We start from the raw sequence: 12384 nt of genomic DNA, 5'->3' as shown, positions 1-12384 counted from the left end.
GACTAAAACAATAATTAAGTCAAAGAAAATATATGACAAAAATGAGAAATAACTCTTAAAATTATTTCTAATTGAAATAATTTATATTTTAACAAAAGTTGTTGGATAATAAAATGATTTATAATATTTATATAAATTCACAATGTTTATAGTAACATTTTAATTTTTATTAGATAAAAAATACCAATAAAGACTAATTTATTGCTAAATAGTTGTGTACACGATATTTTTTATATGTATTATTGGTGTAAAAGTTATATATATATATATATATATATATATATATACTTCTCGTCTTGTGTAGTTTTGAATTTTTCTTCTTGTAGTTTAGTGAGATTGATCCAATAGTTGAAAATCTTCTAATGTTTGTGAAAAATAAAGTTTTCAGTGAGAGAAATTCTCTTTTTATATATGTTCAGATGGAACCCACGTTATACATACTGGGACGTGAATTCTTGCGTGGGCGATAACCGCTTCATCATTAGTCATGACTCATGCATGTGTTGGACCTTATCTTCAACACTGGCTAACAAAAACTGCGTGCTTATATGTTTTGTCCATTACTCCATTACACGTTTTCCCCCCCTTTCTTTCTGTTTCTTTCGGCTGAAACGCAATTACAATTTAACTTGTTTCAACAAAAAAAAAAAGTTAAAAGCTAACTCGTTTTTTTTTAATAAAAAAGCTATTTTTTTAAATGCAAAAGCTAGCTAATTTCTTAGAAAACCTAAAAGTGACAAAATACTACTAGTAACTAGGGTGGATAAGCGGATCGGTATGCTCATGTAAGCCCGCATTGTAAAAATTCTTAAGGGGTTTCCTAGACTATCAATGATAGGAAACAACAGGATCTTGAAACCTATGATTCTCACAAACAATCAATAAACAACAATAGATAATGATGTGTACCTTTCTCCATAGGAAGACTAGTATCTTTCTCCATAGGAACTTCTGTCTAGTGTACTTTGATTTCCTTGGAAAATGAGAGAAATAAGATTTCACTTCCTTTGGCCTTTCTTTTTTGCCTCTTTCCGTTCGTGATGACTATGAGTGAGAAAGAACACTTTCTGGTCAGGAAGGGGGCCTTATTTTACGTTAGTGGGTATTAAGCCCCTTTTATAACCACTACTCCCATCAAGTAACAGTCAACCCTAAAAACTTCTCCTATTAAGCCCAATTATAATTTAGTCCTTAATCGTTAATTATTTACTTATTAGTCCCTACATAAGTCACATGCCTCTCACATGAGACATAAATTTTAATATTCTCCCACTTGGCTCATGTGACATTAATAAACATTATGGACTAAATAAATAAATAGATTAACTAACATAATGCGCATTAAAATTGACTAAATTGTTCTATACATTGGGTACATCATAATTTCATGATTAAGAATAGGAACCAATTTGAGTCATGGCGGTTGTACATCATCTAATCGACATAGTCCCTTCCATGTACTACAAATTAGTCTTCTCCTTAATGTGATCATTAGTTAGGAGTACATAATTGGTCCAACCTAATGTCTTCATTCAAGACAAAACCTGTTAACATTACTCTAACACAAACATGCATGCAAACATAGAGAACAGGTAATCAGAAACATATCATAATTGAGCTCAGAGTGTCAGCAAAATTACATAAGGTAAATTACACTTAATGATCATCAATAACAATAATGCCCATACTTTCAACATGTTCTATAATGTCTTGGGCAACAATCCCTTATTCAAAGGGTCAACTATCATAAGGTTTGTGCTAATATGTTCTATTGGCACTCTTTGTTTCTGAACTTCTTCCTTCACGACAAAGTACCTCAATTTCATATGCTTAGCACCCTTAGAGTACTTGTCGTTCTTACAAAAAATATTGCTGCGAGGTTATCACAATACATTTTCAGCGGCCTAGCAATACTGTCGACAATTCCAAGCCCTGAAATAAAGTTCCGCAGCCAATTAGCCTGAATTGTAGCCTCAAAACATACTACAAATTCAACTCTCAGATGCAACAACAACTAATGCATACAAAATTACTTTCATTTGTTTTCGTTCCATATCATTTCTAGGACATTGTGTGAGACTAACTCTGTCTCATTTCTAAATTAGAATAGGCGATGTTAAACACCTTTCCATCTTGAATCTCTCTAGCACTTTATCGATATATATACTTTCTGAGATAAGCCTAACAATCCTTGTGATCTATTATGGAATATTTTTATCCCTATCACATAGCTTACCTCACCCATATCTTTCACTTCAAAGTTTCTAGAGAGAAATTTCTTAGTCTCATGAAGAAGACCAAGATCGTTAGCTGCAAGCAAGATATCATCAATATACAGAATTAGAAAATAACCTTACTCCCACTGACCTTCAGATACATACATCGATAAACAGTATTTTCCTTAAATCTAAAGGAAATAATGGTATCATTAAACCACAAATACCATTGGCGGGAAGCTTGCTTTAAGACTGTATATTGATTTCTTTAGTATGCACACCATGTGTTCATTTCCTTCAACTGAGAACCCCATTGGTTGGTCCATACAAACATTCTTCTCTAAATCTCCATTAAGAAAGGCAGTTTTCACATCCATTTGATGTAGCTCCAAGTCATAATGGGCTACTAATGCCATAATAATCCTGAAAGAATCCTTTCGTGAGACCGGTAAAGTGTCTCTTTATAATCAATGTCATCTTTCTGAGTAAATTCCTTAGCAACAAGTCTAGCCTTGTAACGTTCAAGATTGCCATGAGAGTCACGTTTAGTCTTGAAGACCCACTTACAACCAACTCTCTTACAACCCTTTGGTAATCCTACAAGGTCCCAAACTCTATTATGTTCCATGGAATTTATCTCTTCTTTCATGACATTTAACCACTTCTCAGAATTATCACAACTTATAGCTTGTGAAAACAAAACTGGATCATTATCATTAATGCTTAAGTTTGTTTTTGTCTCATGTAGGTATACCACATAATCATTCGAAATAGCTGGTCTCCTTTCTCTTTGAGACCTCTTTAATGCTACTTCTTGTGGTTCTTCCATAATAGGTTCATTATGCATCATGTGTTCATTATTGTGTTGCTCCTCTTCATTAATTTTGTAGCAATAACTGAAGGAGCAATCACCTTACTGTTAGAGGCATTAGCTAAAAGGACTTACACTCTAACTTCTTTAATTTCCATTTCTCGTGGAACTGTACTCCCACTGATTTCATCATTTCCAATGAACCTTGCATTTCCAGTTTTGACAATTCTCATACTATGATTAGAACAATAAAATATATACCCTTTTAACTTTTCTGGATAACCAATGAAATATCCACTGATTGTTCTTGCATCCAATTTTCTTTCTTGCGGATTATAAATCCTTATTTCTGCCTGGCAACCCCAAACATGCAGGTTCCTTATACTAGGTATCCTATTTGTCCACAGTTCAAAAGGTGTCTTTGGAATTACCTTACTAGGAACCCTGTTCAACAACTACATGGCAGTTTTCAAGGTATATATCCACAAGGATACGGATAAAGTCTAATTGATTAACATGCTCCTAACCATATCCATTAAAGTTCTATTCCGCCTTTCTGATACACCATTTTGTTGTGGTGTACCGGGAATTGTGTATTGCACACAAATGCACGTTTCTGAACAAGCTTAGCAAATGGACCTGGGTGTTGCCCAGTTTCATCATATCTTCCGTAATACTCATTACCTCTATCATATCTAATAATTTTCACATTTATGTCTAATTGCCCTTTTACTTCATTGTAGTAAATTTCTAAGGCATCCATTGCTTAAGAAATCTCGGGCAGTAAGTAGACATAACTGTAACGTGAATAATCATCAATAATGGTGATAAAGTATCATTCCTTTCCGAAAGAACTAACATCAAAAGGTCCACAAATATCAGTATGCACAATTTCAAGAAGCTGAGTGCTTCTTGTAGCTCATTTCTTTGTATGTTTTGTTTGTTTTCCTTTAATACAACCCACACAAATATTTAGATCCGTAAAATCTAGATAAGGAAGAATTTCATTTTTTTATTAATTTTTCCATCCTTTCTCTAGAAATGTGACCTAAACGTTTATGCCACAAGAAAGCAGATCGTTCATTCAATAAACTATGCTTAGTGCCAACATTATGATGCAGAGTTAAAACAGTTTCAGCATACAAACTGTTTATTTCCAATTTATATAAACCATCACAAGAATACCAGTACCAATGAGATGATTATGCTTAAATAAATTGAAACATTCATTACCAAATTAAAAGAGTATCCAGTAACATCAAGTTTAGATAATGAAACTAAATTACTAGATAAACTAGGTACATAAAGAGTTTCCAGTAAATCTAAATGATGTCCAGTGTCGAGTTTTACGCAATAAGTCTCGACTGCTTACACTGGAGTTTCACTCTATTCCCCATGAAAATGAACTTCTCATTTGGGCTTATGGTTTGGATTGTAAGAAATCTCTGCATAATGTTAGAAACATGAGTCATACATCCAGAATTAATCTATCATGTATCATGGAAAACTTTAGTTAAGTTTGATTCAAAACATACACGAGCATTAAGCTCACTTTTCTTTTCGAACCAAGACTTGCACTTTAGGTAATCCTTTTGGAAATGTTCGGATTTCCTACAAAATTAACAATTATTTCCCTTTGATACCTTCCTTTGGATTTGCAAAGAGTCGTCATTGTTTTTTAATGACCCTTTGCCTTTATCATGCTTCTTCATAAATTTCTTTTCAAGCTCCTTGATTTCCTTGGTGGCTTACATAATGAACTGAGTGACTTCCTTGATTCTTAAGCCTTATTTTTTTCCTGAACTAACATACTGTGCAATCCATGCACATTCCATTTATCTTTCATGGTATTATAGTTCATTTAGAACGGGCCAAACTCAGACGGTAATGAGTTTAGAACAAACTGAACAAGAAAGTTCTCATTCACAGCCATTATATTCCCAAGGTCTTAAGTCTTGCTGCAATGTTTGTCATCTCAATGACATGTTCATACATAGTACGTGAACCATCAAATTTCATGGTGGTCAATGTACTCATTAATGTCCCAGCAACAGACTTATCAGCTGTTTGAGAGCACTCTCCCACTAATCACATAAACTTTTTAGCACTTTCGATTTTAGGGAGAGTTGTCTTAATACTGTTTGCAACAGTCATTCTCATCAACATTAGGCTGAGTCTGTTAGATTTTTCCCAAGTTTTATAATGGACTTTCTCTTCATTGCTACTAGCATCAATAAAAGTAACAAACTTCTCTTCCAACATAGCAAGATCATGATCCAAAACACTAAGGTGAAATTGGACTTGCTCATTTCAGTCAGAGAAGTTAAGCCCATTAAAATTGGCTCAGGTGATACATAAGAATCCAATGAATTCAAAACATGTATTACATAATAAAGTTCACATGAGTGTTTTGAGACATAAAATACATGTCACACATATGATTCATTCAGATAACGGTTAATGTATATTGATGTTCTCCTTTGGGTGATACACCAACACACAACATACAAACATAATGATGCTAATAAAATTTTAACATTATTTGACAATTAAATATGCACCAATTAGTAATATCTATTTCCTTTGGGCATATAAATAAAACTAATGATACACATAAATTGCCTACAATTATATTCATTAATTATAAGAACAACTAATCAACCTTTGGGCGATCCATAAATGCCTTATAACAATGAATTTCAATTACCCATAAACCAATAATCATATAATTTAGCATTCATTATTCTATGAGTAATTGGAATAATCATTAAGTTGGAATTAAATAACCTTACAAATTTGGTCACTTTGGTGACTAACAAATTCAACATACATTTAATTCCAACCAAGTATAATTAAAATAATCATTAATTTGGAATTAAATAACCTTACAAATTTGACCACTTTGGTGACTAACAAATTCAACATACATTTAATTCCAACCAAATATGTATGGCCTGCACATACTTATTGCTATTAACAATTCATAGCCATTCTATTAATTTCATTCCAGACCATAAAATAATATTTGCATTTATTTGTGTTTTTACATTCTAACACGTTCAAGCAAATATGTAGCATATACATATATTTACTGCTACCAATAATTGCAAAACATTCACATTAATTTAATTACAGAACATAAATTTTCAATCCTTTAATCACATTCAACAATAATTTTTCAGAAAAAAAAATCAAGTGGGATTGGAAATAGCAAACATAAGGTTGCAAATAGCAATTTCCAAAATTTCTTATAGGAACAAACATACCTGCGCAGCGCGCAGCTTTTCAGAATTCCTTCACTTACTAACCTACGTGTAGCAGCCATAGCTTTTCCATGAATTGGAATTGCAACTCACGCTTTCTTTTTCCATTATAAATAGATAGTGGCAGCCAGAATGGTTTTCTCCAAATTTACATAATATTTATACTTTCTCCAAAAATTGGTATTCAACAATAATAAAATATTACCAATAAAACAATACATGCAGCGGAAAATAAAATTCCTAAATTTCATAATTAGGATTTATGCATAATAGGGAGAAATTAAATTATCCCTAAATTTCATAATTAGGGTTCATACATAATTGAGAGAAATTAAATTATCCCTAAATTTCATAATTAGGGTTCATACATAATTGAGAGAAATTAAATTATTCTTGGAGAATCATAAATTTCATAACACATGCTCTGATACCACATGTAAAAATTCTTAAGGGGTTTCCTAGACTATCAATGATAGGAAACAACAAGATCTTGAAACCTATGGTTCTCACAAACAATCAATAAACAACAATAGATAATGATGTGTACCTTTCTCCATAGGAAGACTAGTATCTTTCTCCATAGGAACTTCTGTCTAGTATACTTTGATTTCCTTGGAAATCGAGAAATAAGATTTCACTTCCTTTGGCCTTTCTTTTCTGCCTCTCTCCGTTCGTGATGGCTATGAGTGAGAAAGAACATTTTCTGGTCAGGAAGGGGACCTTATTTTACGTTAGTGGGTATTAAGCCCCTTTTATAACCACTACTCCCATCAAGTAACAGTCAACCCTAAAAACTTCTCCTATTAAGCCCAATTATAATTTAGTCCTTAATCGTTAATTATTTACTTATTAGTCCCTACATAAGTCACATGCCTCTCACATGAGACATAAATTCTAACACGCATTGGTAACGGACCAGACCGCCCTGTATTTTTTACCTGATAAATTGTTCCGCCCCGTCCCGTCTCGCAGGTTAAACGGGCGGGTCCATGAACCTAATAAAATCTTAATAATTAGTCCATTCCATTAATAAAATAAATAATGTTTTAACAAAAAAAATCTAAAAAATAAATCTAAAATATGAAATTTAAACATCTCCATCAACAAATGATTTTATAATTGAATTGAAGTAAACTTTGTATCACATACAATGTATGAATTAATGAGTCTTAAAGATGTACTTATACTACAATTAATGTGTGCTACAAAATGATATTGATACATCTCTTACAATAAAGATTCTCAAGTAATGTTTGAATTATTTTTTAATTAAAATTGAAGTTGTACTTACTAATTTGTGTAATAAAAATTTATATTAAAAGATTATATATATTTTCAAGATAAAACTTTATTAGTTCTAATTTAAAAAAATACAAATAACACTTAAAAGTTACTTTAGTAAAAAAAATTTATCTAAGTTTTTGTCTTATTTAATATGCACAACAATGTTGACATTCTCGATCTTTAATTAAAAATGTATATTTAGACTTAATAAACGGGTTTATTGATCAATCTGCGAACTAAACCTGCACATCCGACGGATTAAGCGGGACAAATCCAAAATAATGCATAATCATAAATTATTTTAAAAAAATTGATTCATTATCCTTGCAAACCGTGGGATCCATGAGCCCCTCCATAGACCCAGACTTACTTACCCACTCTAGCCAACGGTTTTTATAAGGCGACAAAGGATGCTCGTGCATCCCATTATCTTCGTTCAATTAATATAGACAAGATCAGTCCAATGTCTGAGATGGGAAGACCCAATTCGTTTGATTTGCACAAATGCAGTTATTACATGTATGATTTTGGCAAAGATGGTCGGTAGGCACAAATGAAATAAAAAAAAACACAATTTTTGTTACTCAATACACTAACAAACTTTTCTTATATCACTAAAAATTAATAAATTAGTGACTAAATTTAGTCACAGAAAAAATACTTTTTCATAATTACATATTAATTATTTTGTCGTTAAATTTATTTTTTGCTAGTAATTACCACCATGAGGCATTGCTGGTGCTACCCACATAGTTGATGTAGTACAACTTAATTTTCCCCCTTTTGGTACACTTTCTTCCCCCACCTAAACAACCATTGACGTCGACAGCCTCAAACTTTGTTCAAGCCTTGGTTTTTGTTTGTTTTTCTTCTTTATTGTGATAACCATTGATGGATTCAAGTCTTCTTTTCTTTTGGGGTTTCTTATTTTCCAAGAAAGCTTGGTGGCTAAGATTTCTTTTCATTTCTTCTTCTACCGAAAGTATAAGTGGAGAATAAGGAAGGTGTGTCCTCTTGATGTCGATAAGGAATTTGTGTAGTGGTGGTGTGATGATAAGGGGGATCCAATTATTGGATGATGATGGCATGCTGGTTTCTTAATTAGGCATGTCATCATAATTAAGTGTTATTGAATTTTCTCTTGTTCTAAGGTCTTTGCAAATCTGGAACACGAAGTTCAAGTTCATGGAAATAATGGAAGCCAATATTGAGACTGAAACACAATGAGAAGAAAGGCCGCATGTATATTGCAAATCTTATCATCAGCCTGCATGATCCTTTATCTCTCTCTCTATGAGCACTTTTCAATACTCAACCTTTCTTTCAAAAAATAAAATAAAATGCTCAACAACCTTTTGAAAGTATATAATAAAATAAATTTTTACATTAATGTTAATTATGTTTGATTTATTATTCTATTTTTGTACTATGCATCATTTGTAGATTTAGCGAGTGAGTTTATACAAGAATTAAAAGAATATCATCACATGAGTTAGGAGTTAAAAATCTATAAAGTTCTCATTAAATTTGTGCATATATTGACCGTATAGGACCCATTGAGGACTCTTCCCGTGAGGACGACTTCCCCTAAAGAGGATGACTTTTGTGACAGACTTTCATACATATGTGCCGGAATCCAAAACGATGACAGACTATTACAGGTTTGAATTGAATCAAATTGTACGGAAGTTAAATTAAATTAATTTTTTCTTTAACTAGTTAAAAAAATGACTGTATTATTTTATAAAATTAGTTTGATTAATTGAATTATTTTTATAAAATCAGTTTGATTAATTAAATTAATTTTTATTTAATTTTTTTATTTGAAAAAATAATTCAAAAATCAATTTAAAACTGATTCAACCCTTAAAACTAGTTTAAAACTAATTAAAAACTATTATGACATGTCACCTATACACAATTACACGTCTGGAACCGTGTTAGTAACCTATAAAAAGATAGGATATCCAAATTACACTATGCTTAACATTTGTGTTACATTACATTACACCTTACCATGATTGTCATTGACTATTCAATAATCCAACCAGAGTAAGGTAAGAAGCATTTTTTTTATTTTGAGGGTCCATGAAAGTAAAGAACTTGAAACAAACTTTTAACAAAGTCAAGGAATGAACACTTGAATTCTTGAACCTTCCTCACTAGTCACTAGAGTCCACGCACGGCGCATGCGAATCCCATAAAAGAAAAGGTCATTCCGGTAATATCACCCCCAGTAAAAAACAAACGACAGACATACACGACAGTGAAAACGTCTACTGTAAAAGAGAATCTCTGCAACAAGTAACAACACACCCACAATGTTTTCTTTTTAATATATTTTTTCACCTTTTTCTCTCTCTCCACATTAATATAAAGTTGTACTAAACTAAACGTCTTTTTTTCACACTCCCTCACTCACAAACCCATCACAATCACAATCACAATCACAATCACAATAACAATCATCACCCTCTCTTCTTTCCTTTCTTTCTTTCTTTCTTCCCATGGATATCCAACAACAACTGTTGAAGTTCAGGTACCACATCGGAGGGGCACTCCTCGTGTCCCTTTCGATCTTCTCAGTGCTTTTTCTCGCTCCGAGGTTCCTCAACATCCTCGCCTATTTCTGGCCACTGTTCCTCTCCACCGCGCTTTTTCTCGCCCTCGTTCTCTTCTTCGCCAAGACGCAAACTTCGCCCAACTCCGACGCTTCCATTCCCAAACCCGCCGAGGAGCTCCTCGACTTCGTCGCCGGCCACCATCACAACCCGCCACTCGACGCCCACAAGTCCGATTAGAGACCCCATTCAGAGAGAGAATGTCTGTCTATGTAAGAATTGAAACCCTCAATTTATTACCTTTTTTAATACTCATAATTATTAGTATTATTGAAATTTAATTTATTGTCTATTATTAGTGGGTGAATTGAATATCAGTGCTGCTGTAATTGTAATGTACTAATTGTTGTTTTGTTTTAGAACTGTACTAGTTTTTATTGGGGAAAATATGTTATCATTGTTGTCATATTTGCTTGAGATTGAATTGGGGGAAACAATTTTCTTAAAAATTGATTATAATCATTTAATGTAGATTAAATGAAAAACACGCATTAGCAAACTGATAGAAAAAGGTTTTTTGAAAAGAAATATTTTTTTGGCAAACGTGTGTAGACTAATGTTATGTTTGATTGGATAAAAATAAAGAAAAAAAAGGAAAAAAAAAAGGATTTTTTAAAATAAAAAAATCATTTTTTCTTTTGAATTTTTAAAATTCAAATTTGAAAATTTTATTTCCTTCATTTCTTTTATCCATTTCAAAATTTTATCTGATTTATTATTTATGCAGATAACTAAACAGTTCCTCAATCATTCATGAGTAATCAAAGGGTTATAGATATGGTATCTCAGTGTTATCTCTTGGTATCTTATTCAATTTTTACAGTTAAAAAAAATCATTTGAGTATGGGAAAGAAGACTGCTATATGTATGTGATTTTAGAATTTGGAATTTTTTAAAATGATTTAATGTTTTTAAGTTTTTAATTGAATGAGTATCTCAGGATAGATTTAGTTAATGGGAAATGGGAATGTTCTGGGGTTGCGACAGTGACAGTGTGTGATTGTGAGCGAAGATTGAAAAATTCTCTAATGAAAAGAATAATCGATAAAAAGATGTATATATAAAAGTCTATATTACTTGAAGTTGAAAGCACTGATACTGAGCCGTGTGTTCAATCTTCAAGGGTAAGGCTTAGGTCACCGATGAGCCATCATTGGCAGGGTCACGCGCATAATGTGGCAGTGTCGGCAATGCCTTTGTCTATTCTTTCATAAACTAATAAACACTAAATAGAAATATTTTTCATACAATTTATTTTATCATACATCTTTTTTTCATTTTTCTTACCTCTTTCCTTATTTTTCTCTTTACTGGACAAATTTATCGTTCCAATTCAAATTTTCAACCCTTATTCTGAAACCGTACATATATTTTCTCAATAATCCCAAAACCTAATGCCTTTTATACCTCTAGTGCTTGTTGCTGTGTTGGTTCAAAATTTAACTCATAATTAAATACTACTATATGCAGAGAAGGAAATTAATAATCTAACCGTACGTGCCCCATGTGCCATCCATGTTGGTTGCACAATATTACTGTCATGTGCTTAGTACTCTATTTTTTCAAGGCATCTACAGGAAAATTTGAATTTGAATGTTGAAGATAAAAACTAATTACACAGTTTGTACTCTTGTCTTTGTAGGTGATTATTGTGAAGAGAAGATGGTGTTAGCATAGCATAGCATAGGCCAGAGTAGATCACAGATATCATGTAACTGAGGATGCTGCTCAACTATAGATAAAGGGATTAAAAGACTAAAATTAGTATATCATAGCCAGCACAGTTGTGTTGTGGACTTTTTTTACCTTTCTTTATAATGGCCATAAATGCTGCTCAACCATGAATGGTAAAAGTACATATTTTCTCTCTTATTCTCCTGCCTGTAGGGTTGTTCTAACTTCAATCTAATAAATTGGTAGGTTTTTTGGATTTACTCAATTGAGCTATACCACCTTCATTCTTGTTGCCCTTCCCTTGTAATGTCTGTAAATGCTGCTCAACCATGAACAATCGCATACATTTATTCTCTAATTCTCCTACCGGAATGATACAATTAGATGAAAGGAAAGAAAATACAGATAGCTGACATTTTTTTTTTTGATTGAAGAGGAAATGGAAAGGAAAAAAAGGAGATAAAAATTGACTTTTAGAAATAAAACTCCTTTTTCTTTTCTTTTTTAAATTTAAA

General features: G+C 32.3%; 1 protein-coding gene across 1 annotated transcript; it reads left to right on the top strand.

Annotated features, from left to right (window-relative positions):
• The first annotated feature begins 9218 nt into the window (after window positions 1-9218).
• Window positions 9219-12134, top strand: LOC114424225. The gene is made up of 3 exons (XM_028391076.1): window positions 9219-9235; window positions 9954-10407; window positions 11838-12134. Exons 1-3 carry the CDS (start codon window positions 9219-9221, stop codon window positions 11865-11867), a joined length of 501 nt encoding a protein of 166 aa, XP_028246877.1. The 3' UTR covers window positions 11868-12134.
• Window positions 12135-12384: the final 250 nt, after the last annotated feature.

This window comes from Glycine soja, chromosome 8, assembly GCF_004193775.1.
Source record: "Glycine soja cultivar W05 chromosome 8, ASM419377v2, whole genome shotgun sequence".
Lineage (NCBI taxonomy): Eukaryota > Viridiplantae > Streptophyta > Magnoliopsida > Fabales > Fabaceae > Glycine > Glycine soja.
The sequence above is the reverse complement of the archived record's forward strand: the minus strand, read 5'-3'. Positions and strand labels throughout refer to the sequence as shown.

Coding starts and splice junctions, on each gene's coding strand:
- LOC114424225 (XM_028391076.1), top strand. Junction 10,408..11,837: donor GAGAGAGAATGTCTGTCTAT/GTAAGAATTGAA, acceptor TTGTCTTTGTAG/GTGATTATTGTGAAGAGAAG.